The sequence below is a fragment of the Canis aureus genome, chromosome Y (genome assembly GCF_053574225.1).
Source record: "Canis aureus isolate CA01 chromosome Y, VMU_Caureus_v.1.0, whole genome shotgun sequence".
Taxonomy (NCBI): domain Eukaryota; kingdom Metazoa; phylum Chordata; class Mammalia; order Carnivora; family Canidae; genus Canis; species Canis aureus.
The window spans coordinates 988,933-1,009,706 of NC_135650.1; the positions used below are offsets into that span (position 1 = coordinate 988,933).

The 20,774-nt window shown below is 37.7% G+C and overlaps 1 protein-coding gene across 5 annotated transcripts in view; it reads left to right on the plus strand.

The window, feature by feature from the left end:
• The window catches only part of LOC144309386 (cullin-4B-like), a 107,375-nt gene that overhangs the window by 1,086 nt on the left and 85,515 nt on the right, over positions 1–20,774 (plus strand). For all 5 annotated transcript variants that reach the window (XM_077890460.1, XM_077890458.1, XM_077890461.1 and 2 more), the window contains exons 2-3: positions 1,178–1,396; positions 5,118–5,233. In XM_077890460.1, the coding sequence (XP_077746586.1) occupies positions 1,192–1,396; positions 5,118–5,233 (321 nt within the window). In that variant the 5' untranslated portion in view covers positions 1,178–1,191. The remainder of the gene's footprint in view (positions 1–1,177; positions 1,397–5,117; positions 5,234–20,774) is intronic.

Here is a 20,774-nt window from a genome sequence, read left to right on the forward strand (position 1 = left end):
ACTTTTCATATTTTTATCCCTCAGAAATATAGCCTGCATTTCATTCTCTGAGTCTTTTGTCTTTTCATTTTCTTTGTGTTAATGTCTTTATTTCTTCATGCCTGCTTTTAAAAATGTCTTGTTGAGCTTCTCGTACATTGCACGTTTGTGAGCGTCCACCATTGCTTCCCTCTCTTCCCCTGAATTTCTCTCGTGTTTATCCATATATTCATTTCTATCATAGTTTCTTTATGCCTTTCTCATTATGTGAGTAAATATTCTTTGCCTGATTCTTTTTTCTCTTTGGTTTTTCCCCACCATATTGTACAACCCCCTTTCTTACTGCTTCTACTGGTTTCCCGCCTTTAAACCCTTACTAGATGCAACTTTCTGCCCATGCATCAGTTTTTACTATTTTCTCATTTTCCATCTTATCTCTCAGACTTGCCATATTTTCTGCACCTTTATGATGAATATTTCATGAGAGTCCAGAGCGTTGTGTCTTTTGTGTACCCCTATATCTCATGTGTTCCAAACACCTGAATGGTACACAATAAATAAAAATCTTGTGCTCTGCCTTTCCTGACTTTCTATACTTCATTTCTTCTTGTCTGTTTAATATTTTTTAGCCATTCCTATGGTTTGTCTTTGTCTCTTTTCCTCTCAGGGTAGCTCTTTGTTGCAACAGGTTCTGAAATTTACATTTATGGGTGCCTTGCACTTTTCTTTCTTTCTGAGTCTGTTTCCATTTTCTGTCTGGAGTTTCTTTTATTTATGTATTTATTTTTTATGTATTTATTTGTTTTTACCTTTTTACTTCCCGTTTTCTCTTGTTCTCTGATCTTTGTTCTTTCCTTGGCATATATGCCCTCTACACGTTACTCTAAAAAATATTCAGGATTATTTTCTCATTTACTACTACATTACCACTTCTTGTTTCAGTTTTCTTCTTCTTCTTCCTTTTTTTCTTTTTTTTTTTGACTTTGCTCTTGATTATTTTTCTCTCTTGTTTTGATGGTTATTCATTTTTTCACACTGAGACCCTGGGGTAACAACCAGAGCCAAAGGCAGATACTTAACTGAGCATCCAAGTTGCTGTTATCTCCTCCTGTTCCTAAATTTCCTTCCTTAAGTCAGACTTCTTAAATCCAGCAGACAAAATTATAAACTGGAATTTTTATTTATTTATTTTTTACAGGACTTAATGTGAACATGGCTGAGGAAGACTCATCCTCATCATCTGCTACTACCTCTCGGGAACAAGAACAACTTGAAAACAGAAACTTGATAGTTCCCTCTGTGGCTGCAGACCATCACACAGATGACTTGACTGAAGCCTCCACAACTCTGTCTGGTTTTGCCAGTGTCAAGCTTGGCACAGGCTCTGTCAAGAAATTAGTAATCAGAAACTTTAAAGGTAACATAATGATCATTTTATAAAGATTTCAGTTTTAGCTCCACATTTCCTATTGCTGCTTTTTGATTTTTGAATTCTGAGAGATAAAGTTATATTTTTTGCGGCACAGGTAAATTTTAGAAGATTTAGGAACATTGCTTTCCCAGCCACGATATAATCATGCAGTAACCCGTGACCTTTGGAAATTTGCTCCGTGCTTCACTTTTTTGTTTCCCTCTAAAATACATTTTCAGTTCTCTCTTAGATTTTGAAATACATTCTAGACTTCCAAACCTTTGTAGATTAGTTTCCCATCTTTTTAGTGACTAGATCTGTGTTATAGTGAAAAGTGGTCTTACACAGATAGTCAAAAAAGCAACAATTTAATTATTTGCTGACATAAAATATGTGGTAAAAATAATACACTTGGATGTGAATAATAAAATCATAAATAAGATCTAGTAGTAAGAATAAATGGATTTTATGCATTTAAAAGTTTTTGAGAAGGGCAGCCCCGGTGGCTAGGCCGTTTGGCACCGCCTTCAGCCCAGGATGGGATCCTGGAGACCCAGGATGGAGTCCCATGTCGGGCACCCTGCATGGAGCCTACTTCTCCTTCTGCCTTCGTCTCTGCCTCTCTCTCTCTTTCTCTCTCTCTCATGAATGAATAAATAAAATCTTTAAAAAGAATAAAAATAAAAAAATAAAATTTTTGAGGAAATATTAATATAAAAATTAGAGACTCAACAATTACTGAATCAAGTTTTTTCACGTAAGGTTTTTAAAAGTAAATCCTTACATTTGTATTTTTTTATTTTATTTATTTTTTAAGGATTTATTTATTTATTTATTTATTTATGAGAGAGAGTTAGAGAGAGAGAGCGAGAGAGAGAGAGAGAGAGAGAGGCAGAGACACAGGAGGAGGGAGAAGCAGGCTACATGCCAGGAGCCCGACACGGGACTTGATCCCGGGACTCCAGGATCATGCCCTGGGCCAAAGGCAGGCACCAAAGTGCTGAGCCACCCAGGGATCCCCACATTTGTATTTTAAAAACCAACATTTTTGATATCCCATTAGGTTTCTCATTGTTTATACAGTTTAAAGGATGTATTCCAGCCTTGTTACTATCTTTAACTGTGAGGAATTTTGTTTGTTTAGAAATTCTCATATTCACTTCTTGTCTGCTTACAAAGTACAACTCTTGATTGTAGGGAAAATCTCAAATATTACAGAATTTCTGTAGAACACCCCACATTCTGTAGAACTTTTCAAAAATGTTTTTAATATTTTGCCCCCTAGTGGTTTTTCTGTTTTATCTGTCTAGAACCTAGTGCATGCTACTAGGTGTATTACGCAGAAGTTTGACTTTCAATTGTTGCAACTGTAAAAAAGCAATCTTTAGGAATATTTCAAATAACATGAATTCATATTATATTCATGCGTCGTTGAATGAATGAAAATTAGGACTTCCAATATCTTTTGGTATATTTCAATATTTGTAGGATAAATTTCAGCAACTGAAATGCCTTGGTCTATACCTCTTGTTTTCGTTTTTTTTTTGTTTTGTTTTCGTTTTTTAGTCGGTATTAGTCGATATTAGTAATTTGATCTGCTTTTGTTTTCATAGTTAAGGTTTAGCTGTATTAAATATCTCTTAAAGTTATTTAAATAATTTTGACTAATTTCACATTCCTACATGAAGGATTTAAAAAATATGCCTTTCTGTTTCACATTTTTAACACTAAAAACAAATTTAGAAAATACTCTAGTGCATTGAGTTGGAAGATTGAAATAGTACTCTACTGTTTTGAGTATCATCATACGGACTTTTGATTTTTTTGCTGACTTTTTTTATATGAACTTGTAGATTTGAAGCAACACTTCCTCTTCTTTTCTCATGATATAATTAATAATGGTTTTTAGGCTTTTAAAATAACTCATTCTTTCAGGGGAAATTTTGTATAATAGTAAATTTCTTGAGAGTGAATGTGATGATTAAAAACAAAGCAAAACAAAACAAAACAAAACCTGAGGCACTCGGGTGGCTCAGTCAGATGGATGACTGACTTTTGATGTCATCTCAAGTCTTGGTCTCAGGGTCTTCAGTTCAGGCCTTCATTGGGCTCCATGCTGAGTGTGTAGACTCTCTTTTATTAGTTCTGCGCTTGTATTTTTACTGAGGTGAAATTCACTTTACACAAAATTAGACTTTAACTGCTTTAAAATGGACACTTGTGGGTTTAGTAAATGACAATATTATGTAACTACCACCTGAGTCTAAACCTGAGACATTCTTTTAAATATTTTATTTATTTGAGGTAGGGGAAGGGAGATACCAAGAGAATGAATGAAAGAGTGAGTAAGGGGAGGGGCAGAGAGCGAGAGAGAAGCAGACTGGATTCTCAGCATGCTTGAGTGGGGCTCAATCCCAGGACCCTGAGATCATGACCTGAACTAAAACCAGGAGTCGGATGTTTAACTGACTGAGTCAACCAGACATCCCGGATTCTGAACTAAGTAATTTTAATCATTCTCATTTAGTCCTTTGTAATCACCTCAAACTGAAGCCCCATAAGCATAAACATTATCGTTTCCCTGCCCCTTCCTTTTGCTTTCCTATCTCCTCTCTACCAGATGGTCAGCAGTTTGCTTTCTGTCTCTATGGAATTACATATTCCGGATGTTTCATATAAATGAAATCATTCTGTAAGTGTCCTCTTCTGTCTGGCTTCTTTCACATAGTATAGTGCTTTTGGAGTTCATTCATGTTGTGTGGCATGTGTGATAGCTTCATTTTTATGGGCTAAATAAAACTCCATTGTATGGACATTCATGCTGCTATGAACATTTATGTCTAATATTTGTATGAATGCCTGGTTTTAATTCTCTGGCTGTATAGCAAGAAGGGAATTGTGAGGTTACATGGTAATTTTGTGTTTAACTAATTGAAAAACTGCTAAGGTTTCCCACAATTTTATATTCCCACCAGAAATGTACAAGTGCTCCGATATATCTACCTTCTCTCAAAAACTTGTCGTATGCTTCCTAGTAGGTGTAAAGTGGTTTATCATAATTTTACCTACATTTATCTGTTTACTTATATTGACTGAGTTTTCATACGCTACTTGGCCATTTGTATAAATTCTTGAAAATGTCTCTTCACATTCTTTGCCTAGTTATTAATTGCATTTATCTTTTTTTGTAGTTGAATTGCAAGAGTTTTTATTCTAGGTGCTTGATACTTATCGGTTGTATGGTTAGCAAATATTTTCTCATATCCTCAGGGTTGTATTTTTGCTTTCTTGGTTTTTCATTTGGTGCACAAAAATTTTTACATTTTAGAGTAATGAGCTCCAAGAAATTTTCTTTTGTTGCTTATACTGTGGTGTCAAGAATGAATCTATTGCAAGATCCAGGATTATGAATATTTATCCCTATATTTTGTACCAAAATTTTGATAGATTTTTCTTTCATATCTATAGTCAGGCCTTTGATTTTGAATTATGTTTTGAATATGTTAGGTAGCAGTCTGTCTTCATTTTTTTAAATGTAGATATCTCGTTGTCCTAGTGTTATTTATTGGAGAGACACATTTTTACCTGCTCAGTGGTCTCCACACACCTGTTTAAAATAAATTTGTTTTAAGTGTATGATGATGTTACATTTCATCATTTGGACACCGTTAGTATTTGGCCATTGTCTCCTAAACATTTGATTCATAATCTTTTGTTTATTTATTAGATAAACCCTTGATACTGGAAAACTACACTGAAGAGGCATGGCAAAAACTAAAAGAAGCTGTGCAGGCTATCCAGAACAATACCTGTGTTCAGTACAGCTTGGAAGAACTCTATCAGGTGTGTGTTATTTTGGGATATATAAATACTCATTACTAGTAATGGAGACAGGACATATATTAGTAATTGTATTATATTTGCTTGCATCTATTTTATCATTATGCATTATAATCAGAGAATCCATCGAAGATTGCAATCATGAAGTTCAGTTTCTGAATTTATAATTGGTAGATTTATTTAGCTGCAGTTATGCTGTGTACACTCTGCTTTATGTATATTCTTATTCTTTGGTTATTTTAATTCAGTTTAATTTAGCAAGATTTTGTGTAAGTTTCTCTTGCTTTAAAAATAATCTAGAATGGCTTTTTATTAAAATTGGAGAAAAATGCATCCAATGACGAATGAACGTCAAGACTATCCAGGACCTTGTAAGTAGTTTACCCCATAAATAGATATTAGAAAGATAACTACATTGTTGAATACCAGTAGTTCTTTCTTTGTTTTATGTAGCATATTTACCTTTTTTCTCCATACAACTTTACATTAGCCCCCCCCCCCCAAAAAAATATTTCTCAAAGGAATACAGTAGAATTTTGGAGCTGTTATTCAGACTAATTTTTTTAACTTGATTTACTCTTTTATAACAACATAATCACTATTCATTTCCTTCTTTTTGTTACGATCCTAGCTTCATTCTTTGTGTTTTCTGGACTCTTACAAATTACAAGCTGTTAGCATTTTTTGGTTAGTTTTCCTTTTTACTCAAATCATCTGTTTTATAGGTAGTTGTATACCTTGATCTCATTTTTTAAATTCTCCTATGTGCACAATTTGAAATGCTGAACCTCAGTTCTTTTATATGAATACTTTAATCCACACTATCAGCTGATAGTCCTGATAAAAGCATTTGGCAGGAGATTCTATTCTTTCAGGCCTCAGTTTTCTCATATTTTAAAGTGCTAATAATAACACTGTAGTATTTAGAGCACAGTGTAATTTTGTTAGGTATAAGATGATGTATGATTGAGATAAATGATTTGAAACAGTATCTAATAGAGAGCACCTAAGTAATTTTGAAGCAGTCACTCTTTTTTCTCTAGCTCCTCCTTTGGACACGTGGAATAGTTTTACACTCATATATGCCTTCTGTATATTATATGTACAGTCAGAAAATTATCCTTTTAGAGATATATGTGTATATTTTATAAATAGGATATTACTTATTCTCAGTAAGTCTTGTACACTTAAGTATTTGTACTTACTCTCTTGAATGTGAAGTTCTTGTAGTATACATATTCTTTTATCCATTTTTTATTACAGTGAAACAAACATAAGATATTATCATTTTAGGTTTACGTTTCAGTGACATCAAGTACATTCACTGTGTTGTGCCATTACTAGCACTACCCTAGTTCAAGGACTTTTTTCATTCCCCAGAGGGGAAGCCCATGCCCATTAAGGATTCAGTCTCCATTCCCACCTCACCCGTCTTCTCAATTTCTTTTCTATATGTAGAGAGTTACCTAATCTTGGTATTTTGAATAGTGGGAATTATGCAACAGGCAAGCTTTTGGAACTACCTTTTTTCACACAGTATATATTTTCAAGGTTTGTTTATATTGTATCATGTTATACTACTTCATTCCTCTTATAGATAGGTAAATAACATTTCATTATGTGATACACCACATCTTTTTTACGAGTAATGAACATTTGAATTGTGGGTTGTTGTGAATAAGTCTTCTGTGAGCATTTGCGTGTAAAATTTTCTTTGACTGCTGGCTTTCAATTATTTTGGTTTTATATGGTGAAATGGAAGTGCTAAATCATGACACAGTTCTATACTTAAGTTTTTGAAGTATGGTCTAATTGTTTTTCACAGTGGCTGTCCCATAGTACTTTCCTGTACATTCTCTGTGAGGGAATGTACAGGATCCAGTTTTTCCACATCGTCCCCAACACTTGTTATTTTACATTTTTTCACTGTAGACATCCTAGCAGACGTGAAGTGGTACTCATTGTGATTTGCATTTTCTGAATGACAGTGACATGAAACATCTGTCTTCTCATGAGCTTGTCTTCTTGTGTGTGTCCTTTGAAGATTGTTTGAAAATGTGTTTTTCAAGTCTGCCTTTTATTAAACTGTATTTGTCATTTTGTTAAATTGTATGAGCTCTTGATATATTCTGGATGCTAGACTTTAAGATATATTGTTTGCAAGTATTTTTTTTTTTTTTACCATTCTCTGGATTGTCTTTCTACTGTTTATGAGAAGAGATTTTTGAAAGTGAAATTTACATAACAAAAAATTAACTTTTTCTCGTTTCAGAAGAAGTAAAATTTAGTGATTCATCACTTATATATAGTGTTCCTTCCATCACATGCCCTCCTTAATGCCCATTACCCAGTTCCCTTATCGTCCCACCTCTCTCCCCTCCAGCAACCCTCAGTTTGTTTCCCAGAGTTAGGAGTCTCTCGTGATTTGTCTTCCTCTCTATTTTTATCTTATTTCCTCTTCCCTTCCCCAGTATTGACCAGTTTTGTTTCTTAAATTCCACATAAGTGAAATAAATGGAATTTGTTTTTCTCTAACCTGTTTCACTTTGTATAATACTCTTTAGTTCCATCCACATGATTGCAAATGGCAAGATTTCATTCTTTTTGATAGGAATAATATTCCATTACAGGTATACTTCGCTTCTTCTTTGTCTTTTCATCTGTTGGCGTCCATTTGGGTTCTCTCTGTAGTTTGGGTAGTGTTGATAATGCTGCTGTAAAGATTGGGGTGCATGTGTGCCTTTTCAAATCAGCATTTTTGTATTCTTTGGATAAATGCTTAAGAGTGCAGTTGCTAGGTCATATGGTAGCTCTCTTTTTAACTTCTTGAGAAACCTCCATACTGTTTGCAGCAGTTTGCATTCCCACCAGCAGTGTAAGAGGGTTCCCCTTTCTCCACACCTATCTCAGGACCTGTGGTTTCCCGTGTTGTTCGTTTTAGCCATCCTTACCATTGTGTTTTTGATTTGTATTCCCTGATGCTGGAGTGACGTTTAGAATCTTTCCATGTGTCTGTTGGCCATTTGTGTTTCTTTCTTGGATAAATGTCTTCTTCTATCTGTTTCTTACTTAACTGGATTGTTTATATTTGAGGTGTTGATTTTGTGCAGTTGTTTATAGATTCTGGATACTAACATTTTTACTGGTATATAGTGTATTTATAATGTTGTATTGGATAAGCAGTATCTTACTAAATTTAATTTTTATCACCCAGATGGAAATTAAACAGTTACATTTCAATTTTTATTCCCCACCTGTGGCCAACACTGATTTGGTTTCAATTTTTTAATTTCATTTTTAAGGATTATCTTGTTCAGGATATTTCATATAAATGCAGTTAAATAGTATGTCTCTCATGTCAGTTTTCTTTCAGTTGGCATTATGTTTTTAAGATCCAGCTATGTTGTGGCATGTACCTATACATCATACTTTATTACACTGAATAATAATTCATAATATGGATGTGCCAGAATTTATTTACTCACTCATCTCTTGGTAGAGCTATGATCCCATTTTTGATTGTTGTAAATAGTGCTTTTATGAACACAAATGTACGTGTACTTGTTTGAGTGGGGTTCTCAATTCATTTGTGTATACCTAAAGGAGAATTGAGAAATCATGTGATAATTCCATGTTTAACTTGTTTAGAAGCCGCAACATTTGTTCCTCAGTAGATGTACCACTTTACATGGTATTGTCCATATATATGAAGGTTTTAATTTCTCCACACCCTTTTCAACACTTTTTTTTTAGTTCTTTTGATAATAGTCATCAGAGTGGATTTTAAGTAGTTCACACTGAAGTTTGATTTACATTTCGCAAATGACTAATGATGTTCAATATGTTTGTATAGGCTTGGGATATTTGTATATTTGATTTTTTTGAGAAATGTCTATTAAGTACTTATATTAATAATATCACCTTAATAAAAAATGAAGTACTTAATAGACATTAAATTTAACATAACAAAATTTCCCATTTAAAAATATGCAGTTGGTTTCAGCTCAGTCATAATCTCAACGTTCTAAGACTGATCCCTGCATTGGGCTCTGGCTCAGGGCAGAATCTGTTGAGGATTCTCTTCCTCCTCTTCTACTTTCCACCCTCTTTGCCTGTCCTTCTTCCATTGCACATGCTGTTTAGATCTGGGTTCCATTCATATATACTGTTAGAAAAAGTTCCAACTTTGCTTACATGTGGTATCAATTCATTTAACCGATTATTCTCTTCTTGTTGAGTGGTATTAGTATCCTTGCCAAGTACCAGTGGAATTATGGATGTATGTGTGTATTTATAGTGTATTTCTGGTTTTTTAGCTGTATGCCTGTCCTTATTCCAAAATTATACTCTTTTGATTATGCTAGGCTTTATCATAGCCTAGGCTTTATTGCTTTTCCTATTTCCCCAGACTCCTCCTCAGATAATTCTAATTGGTCTTAATTTCATGTTTGCTGATTTTAACTTCAGCTGTTATATTTTCAGCTTTGGGTTTTTGCTTGTTCTTATGATATATTTTTATTGAAATTCTCCATTCATTGAGACGTGATTTAGCTTGTTTCCTTTGGGATGTTTTTGGCCAAAATATAAAAGTCATTTTAGCATATGATAAAATGTATTGATTGTGGTAAGTCCAAGTCTTTGCTCCCTTGTGGGTAGCTTTCGTTAATTTCTGTATTCATAGAATGGGCCATATTTTCTTTTTCTTAAGATTTTATTTATTTATGCATGAGCGACATAGAGAGAGGCAGAGACACAGATAGAGGGAGAAGCAGGCTCCATGCAGGGAGCCGGACCTGGGACCCAATCCTGGAAGCCTCGGCAGGAGCCCCCAACCCCCACCCCCACCCCCGCTGCTCCCGGGGCCGCGCAGCCCGCGTCGGCGTGGAGCCTCTGCCCCAGCCGCGTCGGAGCTGCTCCCCTGGCCGCGCAGTCCCCTTCGAGTACTCCAGGGGTCGTGTAGCCCCTTCCGCGCGGAGCCTCCACTGGAGCCTCTCCGAGCTGCTCCCGAGTCCAGCCATGAGCGCGCTGCAGCCCTTTTATGGAGCTCGGCCTCCGGGTGTGGCGCGCTCTCTCCGGGGCGCAGGTGTCTTTTAGTGTCCCAGGGAGCCTGAGGGCATCCCCGCCCTCCTGGGATCCTGCTCTAACTCCCTGCGAGCGCCTTTCCACCTGGGAAGGTTGGTGCAGCTCCTGCTTCTCCAGGACGGAGCTTTCCTGTCCTGGGGACACTCACCCAGGCCTTAGCCCAGCTCCTGGCGGGGCCCCTCCCCCTCGGATGCCTTTTGTTTCTTTATCCACCGCACCGCCCCCAGGTCTTCCTACCTTGATAGAAGCGTGAACTCTTCTCACTGTATCTTTCTGCCGAATTCGTAGGTTTTCAGGATGATTGAAGGATATCTAGGTAATTTGGTGGGGACAGGTGACTTGGGGACCCTACTCTTCCGCCATCTTGCCCCATGCCCCTATAGTTTTTTTTAAAGTTTTAAAAAATTATTTAATTTTTTGTTAGTTATCATACAGTGAAATATTGCTTTCTGGAGTAGAATTCAGTGATTCATCACTTAAATACACCAGTGCTCCTCACATCATTGCTGTCCTTAATGGCTGTCAGTCATCTAGCCCATTGCCACCCAATCTCCTTCCATCAACTCTGTTTTTTCTTTATTACTAAGAGTCTCTTATTGTTGGTTTTCCTCTTTCCTTTTGCCCCATGCCCTCGTCTTCATGTGTTTTGTTTCCTAAGTTCTACATCTAAGGGACATCATATGATATTTGTCTTTCTCTGAACTTATTTCACTTAGCATAATGTGTTCTAGCTCCATCCACATAGTTGCAAATGGCAAGATTTCATGTTTTGATGACTAAGTGATGACTAAGTAATATTCCATTGTAAATATACCACTTCTTTATCCACTCAACAGTCCATGCACTTTTGGACCATCTCCATAGTTGTGCTCTTTCCATAGCTTGGCTTTTGTTGATAATACATCAGAATGCATGTACCTCTTAAAATTTGTATTATTGTGTCCTTTGGGTTATAGTGCAGTTTCTGGGTCACAGGTTAGTTCTATTTATAACTTTTGAGGACCATTCATCGTATTTTCCAGAGTGCCTGTACCAGTTTGCATTCCTACCAACAGCATAAGAGAGTTCCTGGTTCCCAAATCCTTGCCAACCCCTATTATTTCTTGTGATGGCTAAATTCTTGTGAATGGCTAATTTTAGCCATTCTGACAGGTATGAGGTGGTGTCTCATTGTGGCTTTGATTTGTATTCCCTGATAATGAGTGATGTTGATTGTCTTTTCATTTGTCTGCTATCCATCTAGGTATCTTCTACTCAGTTCTTTTTTTTTTTTTTTTTTGACAAGTAATTGAATTTATTGTGAGGGACATTAAAGAAATTTCCATGTATCATAGAAACAGATTAACCCTTTCAGGGCTTCATTTTCTTTTTTGATATTTTTTAATTATAAATTTATTTTTTATTGGTGTTCAATTTGCCAACATACAGAATAACACCCAGTGCTTATCCCGTCAAGTGCCCCCCACAGTGCCCGTCACCCATTCACCCCCACTGCCCGCCCTCCTCCCCTTCTACCACCCCTGGTTTGTTTCCCAGAGTTAGGAGTCTTCCATGTTCTGTCTCCCTTTCTGATATTTCTTACCCATTTCTTCTCCCTTCCCTTCTATTCCCTTTCACTATTATTTATATTCCCCAAATGAATGAGAGCATATAATGTTTGTCCTTCTCTGATTGACTTATCTCACTCAGCATAATACCCTCCAGCTCCATCCACGTCAAAGCAAATGGTGGGTATTTGTCGTTTCTAATGGCTGAGTAAAATTCCATTGTATACATAAACCACATCTTTTTTTATCCATTCATCTTTCAATGGACACCAAGGCTCCTTCCACAGTTTGGCTATTGTGGACATTGCTGCTAGGAACATCGGGGTGCAGGTGTCCCGGCGTTTCATTGCATCTGAATCTTTGGGGTAAATAAATCCCCAGCAGTTCAATTGCTGGGTCGTAGGGCAGGTCTATTTTTAACTCTTTGAAGAACCTCCACACAGTTTTCCAGAGTGGCTGCACGAGTTTACATTCCCACCAATAGTGCAGGAGGGTTCCCCTTTCTCCACATCCTCTCCAACATTTGTGGTTTCCTGCCTTGTTAATTTTCCCCATTCTCACTGGTGTGAAGTGGTATCTCATTGTGGTTTTGATTTGTATTTCCCTGAAGGCAAGTGATGCAGAGCATTTTCTCATGTGCATATTGGCCACATCTATGTCTTCCTCTGTGAGATTTCCAACATATGACTTTTAGTTCGACACAGTTCTTATCAGAGCTAATGCTTTGGAACTGACAGCAAGAAAATGACCAATGGAGAGAGACCAGAGAGTCTGCTGTACCACAGACAGTGGACACTAAAAGATATATTGGGTCTTAAGAACAGAGGTACCTTTCACTGGGAAACTACATTTACAACTAAAGAGAACACTTACTCTCAAGAAGTGCAAGAGGATGTCAGATGCTCTACTTAAGCTGACTGGTGAAGGTCTTTCCCTCTATGAGGCCAGTCTGAAAAAACTGAGAAACACAGCTTTTCCCCCAAATGCCAAATGAAGGGCCAATAAAAGATCTCAAAGAACACATACACACAAACAAGAAAACATGGCCTACTCAAGAGAATAAATGGCCCTTAAGAAAAGGCTTAAGAAATACCTGACAAAGAATTCAAAAGAACCATCCCAAAGCTGAACAATCAGCTAAAAATGAAGGTGGACAACAGAATAAAATCGAGAATGATGCCAGTGTAAAATGAGAACAGGTCCTGAAAGAGAAAGTATAGGGAGGAAATAAGCAGATGCATGGATATGAATAATACAGTAACTGAAACATTCACTAGAAAGGTTTGCCATCAAACTTGATCAAGCAGAAGAAAGAATAAATGAACACAAAGACAAGCCATTTGCATTCTTGGGTCAAAGAAGCAACAGAAAAAGTCAGAAAAGTAAACGAAACCTAAGGGATTTATGGGACACCATCAAGGTTTATAAATATTATGGGGGTCATTCAGCACAATCAGTGGGATTCTTTTTCAGGGGATGCAGGGATGGCTTTCTGTTTGCAAATTAATCAGCCATCAATGTGATGCACCACACAAGCAAAATGAAAGAGGAATATCAGTACATCTCAAACATCCATGTATGATTTAAAAAAAAAAAAACCACATCAACTTTCCATATCAAGGAAACAGAAGCAAAATCAAACTGTTGGAAATGACACCAAAATTCAAAAAACCTTTGGCATAGAGGAGGGAACCATAAACAGAATAGAAAGTCAGCCTACTGAGTGGAAGAAGATCTTTGCTGATGATATACTAATAAGGGGTTAGTGCCGAATCTACATAAAGAATGATTAGTCAAAAAGACTAATAACTTCATTGAAAGAAGGGCAGACAATCTGAGAACTAGAGAATCAGTTTTCAAAAGAAGACATCCCAAGGGCCAACAGACCGACGCCTGACATGGAAACATGCTCAACATCTCTCATTATCAGGGAAATGCAAATCAGCACTACCACACGTATCCCATTCTATCTGACCAAATGGCTAGAATCAACAACACATGAAACAAAGTGTTGGTGAGGCTATGGAGAGAAAGGAACCACTGCTAGTGGGAATACGGCCAAATAAAGAATTGAAATGAGTTACTTAAGTAAACTGAGAGGCTGGAGAAACACCACAGGAAGACAATTCATTGACATCAGCAATAACAGAAATACATAAGGCAAATGTGACATTAACAGAAACAGAAATCACAAAGAGAGAAGCAAATGAATTCTGGAGATGAAGAACCCAGTGAACAAAATAGAGAATTCAATAGTGAGCACCAACATCAGGACAGACCAAACAGAAAAAAGAATCAGTAAAACAGGAGAGGAATTTGAAATAGCCCAGTATAAACAAACAGAGTAAAAGAAGCCTCCTAGACCTATGAAGCACCACTGCAAAATCACAATACCCAAACCCTAGAAATCCAAAAGGGGAAGAGAGAGAGAGAGGCAGCAGAAAGTTTTTTTTTTCAAAGAAGTAGTGGGTGAGAACTTTCCCAACCTGGGGAGAGATTTGAAATCCAAAGCCATGAAGATACACACTACCCCATTACTATGGTTCAAATGATCTTCTCCAACACTCTGCGATAAAACTGAAGAATCAAAGACCAAGAGAGATCCTAAAGGCATCAAGAGAAAAAGAGATAATATACAAAGATACCAATTGGATAATTTACCAGCAGATTACTCACTACAAACCTTACAAGTCGGAGAAAGTGGGATGATATGTTCCAAGGGCTGAAAAAAAAAAATATTGCCAAGCATAAATACTCCATCTAGTGAAATTATCCATTAGAAATAAAGGAGAGGGCAGCTGCAGTGGCTCAGCAGATTGGCACCACATTCGGCCCAGGGTGGGATCATGAAGACCCAGGATTGAGTCCAATGTCGGGCTCCCTGCATGGAGACTGCCTCCCGTTTGCCTCTCTGTCTCTATCCCTTTCTATCTCTCTCTCTCACTCTCACTCTCTCTCGCTCTAGCTCTGTGTGTGTGTGTCTGTGTCTCATGCATAAATAAAAGAATATAAAAAAAGAGAAATGAAGGAGAAACATTTTCGCATATAGAACTAGAGGAACTCATCATCACTATGCCTGTCTCACAAGAATTGGAAAGTTCTTCAAGCAGAAATCAAAGGACATTGATCATAACAATAACTTAGAAAAATATATGACATTGGTATAGGCAAATACATCGTTAAATTGAAAAACTCTAATACTGTGTAGGAGGTGCATTGCCTACTTAAATATAGTAAAAGTGTAAAGCTATCAAAAATAACTAAAGCTAGTATAGTTTGTTAACAAATGCACAGTACAGAATATGGCAAATGTAACACTAAATGCAGAAAGGGGGGGCATCATTTATGTATGTCATAGAACACATTTCATACATGCTATGTGGTTTTCTGCTGATCCACCCAGGCATTTTTCATCCTGTGTGGTATAGACTGTTGTCGGTATAGGCTCTTATGGCTAACATGTTTTTATGCAAGTCTCACGGTAACTGCAAAGCAAATACTTACAGATTCACATAACAGATCATGATGATATACCACCACAGAAAATCACCAGTTAAAGAGAAAACTAACAGACACCACACTCACCCAAACTATCCAAAAACAAAACAAAACAAAACAAAACCAAACACCAGGAAACTACAAAACACATCAAACCAATAAATGGCATCATTAAATCATTATGTATCCATAATTAATATATTTACACTGAATTACCCAATGAAAACGTACTAAATGAATGCATTAAGGAAGGGCTGCTAACAAACAACTCTTCAGTTTTGAGCACAACAGAGGCTCAAGCTGAAAGAATTGAAAACACATTCCATACAAATGGAACCCAAAAGAGAGCGGGTACAGCCACACTTATGTCAGACTAAATAGACCCATTAAGCCAAAAACTGAAAGATGTGACCACGAAGGTCATTACATAATGATAAGATAGTCAACTTGTCAAGAAGGCATAACCATGCTAAATATATATGCACCCAATACTGGAGGAACTAAATACATTAGGCAAATACTAACAGATCTGAAAGGCAAGCAAGGGACTTGAATAGTCCACACTCAGCAATGCAAAAGATATTCAGACAGATAATCAGGAAGGGAATGGTGTGAGACAAAAGAGAATTAGTGTCTGTTAGAAGTAGACATATATAGGAAATTCATTCCCAGAGCAGCAGAATATGATCATCTCAAGCGCCCATGCAACATTTGGCAGGACAGATCAGATGACAGGACACAAAGCAAGTCTTACCAAATTTAAGGAGTTTCCGATCCTACAAATACAGCTTGTCTGACTACAGTGCTATGAAACCAGAAATCAAGAACAAAAGGGAAACTGAGAAGCCTATAAATAAATGGAATTTATTAATATGCTCATGAAGAACTTATGGTTCAGGAAGAAATCAAAAGGAAAAGAAAAGCTATGAAACAAATGAACATGGAAAACACACCAAGGCCTAAGGGAGGATGCAAAGGCTTTTCTAAATGAGAACTTTAGAGAGATAAATGCATAAATATGTGAAACTTCTAACATAAACAATCTAACATTACAGTTCGAGGAACTAGAATAAGAGGAACAACTTAGACAAAATTACCAGAAAGAGAGGAATAACAAAGATCAGAGGACAAAAATCAGTGAAAAAGAGACTAGGAAAATCCTACCAAAAAGATCAACAAAACAAAGAATTCACTTCTGAATATACATACTTTCAGCTCACTTAGGGAAAAGAAAGAATATGCAACCAAAAACAGTCAGAAATGAGTGAGGAAACATTTCAACTGATACCACAGAAATAGGATCATAAGAGACTACTATACTCAATTATGTATAAGCAAATCAGATAACCCAGAACTAATGGATGAGTCCTGGAAACACACAACTGACAAGACTGACTCAGGGGGATACAGAAAATATGACCAGTAACGAATAAGATTGATTCATTAATCAAAAATCTTCCATGTGGCAGAGAGGAAGATGGCAGCAGAGTAGGAGAACCCGAGGCTCATCTAATCCAGTGAACAGAACCAGATAACCATAAATCATGCTAAATGCCCCAGAAGCCAACCTGATGACTGAGAGAACAAACTCCAGAACTACAGGGAGTGAAGAAGCCAGATTAAGGAACATGGGAAGTGCAGAGACATGGCTGAGGGAAGAGAGATTGCAGGTGCTGTGGAGGGCAAGGACCCATGGCCATGGAGAAGGGTGAGAAATGCAGAAGCACAGAGGGTACACACAAGGGGAGCACTTCCCCAAAGCCACTGGCTGGGAGAACAAGATGGGCTGATTCTTGCAAGCAGCAGGGCTTAAAGCCTATAGTTTTATTTTTATTTTTTATTTTTTTAATAAATTTATTTTTTATTGGTGTTCAATTTGCCAACATACAGGATAACACCCAGTGCTCATCCCATCAAGTGCCCCCCTCAGTGCCCATCACCCATTCCCGCCCCCTCTTCTCCTCCCCTTCCACCACACCTAGTTCGTTTTCCAGAGTTCGGAGTCTTTATGTTCTGTCTCCCTTTCTGATATTTCCTACCCATTTCTTCTCCCTTCCTTTCTATTCCCTTTCAGAATTATTTATATTCCCCAAATAAATGAGAACATATAATGTTTGTCCTTCTCCGATTGACTTATTTCACTCAGCATAATAACCTCCAGTTCCATCCACGTTGAAGCAAATGGTGGCTGTTTGTCATTTTTAATAAGCCTAGAGTTTTAAAAGTGAACTGGATTTGGCTGGGACAGAGCCCCAAAAGCTTTGAGCTGTTCCTCAGGAGAAGGTAGCCAAACAACCCAGGTGCTGACAGCATCGAAACAGCCACCTAAAGGACACATGGAGGCACACAGTGGGGATATTATGCACTCCTGTCAGAGAATGACCCTATGAGATAGCATTCATGAAGATACCTCTCCAGGAACAAAGGCACTGGCAGGCGCCATCTCCATCCACTGCCCCTCAGCATAAACATGGAGCCACTTGTGGGGAGCAACACAGCACCCACCCTGGTTGCCTAACCTACTTACAGCAAGCCCCAGCTCACTTCAGAGTGGAGCATACCCTGTTAAAACTCAGCACTTTCAGGCCAAGAACCAAACACTGCCCACTGCAAGTAAAAAGAGCCCCTTGCAGATGACCAGCCTGAAGGACAGAGCAGCCAAAACACAGCAGCAGAGTGCACAGAGCACAAGCCACAGACATTCCCTGGACCAAAAGGCTCTGGACAATACATGACCTCTTCTTCATAGGATATAACTCTCAGGAGGAAAAAAACAACAAAAGAATCAGATAAGATCTCAGCGCTACCTGAAACAGTTATGAGTAATATGCCTGGTGGAGAATATTAAACAATAGCCTAAGAATATTCTCTGGCCTTCAGAGAGCAATAGAAGATATCAGGGAGACCCTTACCACAGAGACATGAGTTTAAAAAAAAAAAAAAAAAGGTCCGAAATGAAAAATGCAATAAACAAGAATCCAAACAGACAATGCAATGAACAGCATGCCCAGCAAGCAAAAGAACAAATTGGAGACCCAGAGAAGAAAGAAATACACACACGCACACACACACATGCACACACACACACACACACACACACACAAAAGACTCCACAGGGAATAATGAAACTGAACAAAATAGAGAAAGAATTCTGCAGCAAGAGAATAGATTTAGGGAACTCAACGAGTCCATCAAATGTAGTAACATCCAGATTACAGGCGTCCCTGAAGAAGAGAAGAGCAGGCAGAAAAATTTATTTGGGAAAACCGTAGTTGAACACGTCACTAATATGGGAAAGGAAACAGACATCCAGATCCAATACACACAGAGAACTGCCATCAAAATGAACAAAAGCAGGCCAGCACCAAGCCAATTGTGATTAATTTTGTGAAATATAGTGATAAAAGCTGTAAAAGAAAAGAATTCCCTAACTGATAAGGGAAGACCCATCAGACTAGCAGTAGATCTGTCCACAGAAACTTGGCAGACCAGGAGGCAGTGGTTTGAGATATTCAAAGTGCAGAATGGCAAAATGCTGCAGGCAAGAATGTCCTATCCAGCAAGGCTGTCAATCAGAATAGGAGACATAAAGAGTTTCCCAGACAAACAGAAACTAAAGGAGTTTGTCACCACTTCAGCAGCTCTGCAAGAAATCTGGTAAGGGACTCTTTGGATGGAATGGAGAGACCAAAAGCAACAAAGACTAGAGAGGAGAGACTACAGATAACATGAAAGATAAATCTCCAGACATAATGACAAAACAAGGATTAGAAAGGCACTAAACCCACATCCATCAATAATTACTCTGGATGTCAGTGGACCAAGTGGTCCACTCAAAAGACACAGAATATTGGAATGAATAAGAGTATTTTAGACCCATCTATGCTGCCACAAGGGACTGATTTCAGATCTGAAGATACCTGCATATTTAAAGGGAGAGGATGGAGAAACCTCTCTCAAGGAAATGGAGCAGCGACACTTGTATCAGACAAAATATGCTTTAAAACAAAGACTGTAACAAGAGACAATGAAGGACACTACCTAATAATAAAAAAAGGACCATCCAACTAAAGGATCTAACAATCATAAGTATATATGCACACCACATATGATCAACCAAATAAATAAACTGGTTAATAACAACCATAAAAAAACTACTGATAATAATATTATAACAGCAGGCGACTTTAACACCCCACATAACGGCAACTTAACAGATAGAAAATCTTCAAGGAGAGAATGGCTGAATGACCCCAAGGAGTGGATGGTTTTAAGCAGGAATTTTCAGAGCATCTCATCCTAAAGCAGCAAAATACACATCCTTTTAGAGTGCACATGGAGAACAGTCCTCAGAATAGATCACATACTAGGACCCAAAACAGGCCTCAACAGCTACGAAGAAGACTGAGCTCAGGCCATGCACATCTTCAGACCAAAATGCTATGAACCTTAAAATCAATCAGAAGAAAAAGAATTGGAGAGACCACATATACATGGAGGATAAAGAACCCACTAGTGAAGAAAGATGAGTTAACCATGAAATCAAGAAAGAAATTGACAACTATGGGGGAAACAAAAGAAAAGGAAATCATCACATCCAAAACCTTTGGGTTGAAACATAGGTGGTCCTAAGAGGGAAGTATATAGCCATATGGGTCTTCCTCATGAAGCAAGAGAAATTCCAAATGAGCAACTTAACCTTCCATCTAGAGGGGCTAGAAAATAGAATAACAAGCAAAACCTAGAGCCAGCAGAAGGACAGAAATAATAAAGATGAGAGCAGATATAAGAAACTAACACAGAAGAACAGATCAACAATACCAGGAGCTGATTCTTTGGAAAAAAAAAAAAACAATAATATTGAAAAGCCACTAGGCAGACTTAAAAAAAAAAGTAGAGGAAGAATCCAAAAAAAACAAGATCACAAATCAAAGAGGACAAATACAAGCAACACCATAGAAGTTAAAAGAAATATATGAAGACCATCATGAAAACTACATGCCAACAAGTTCAACAATCCAGAAGAAGCGGATAAATTCTTAGAGTCTTCCCAACCACCTAACTTGAAACAGGAAGAAACAGAACAGTAGAACAAACCAATAAGCAGCAAAGAAATGGTCAGTAATCAAAAAATTCACAACAAAGCCAGGAACCGGTGGCTCCTCAGTGGAATTCTACCGAACACTTAGAGAAAAGCTAATACCCATTCTTTCCAAACTATTCCAAAACCCAGAAATGGAATAGTATGGGAAACTTCCAAGTTCATTCCATGACCAAACCAGTATGTCACTGGGGTGCATGGGTGGCTCACTCTGTTAAGCGTCAGCCCTCGGCTCAGGTCGTGGTCTCAAGTTCCTGGGATCAAGCTCATTGTTCAATGGGGAGTCTGTTTCTCCTCCCTGTGCCCCTCCTTGTCC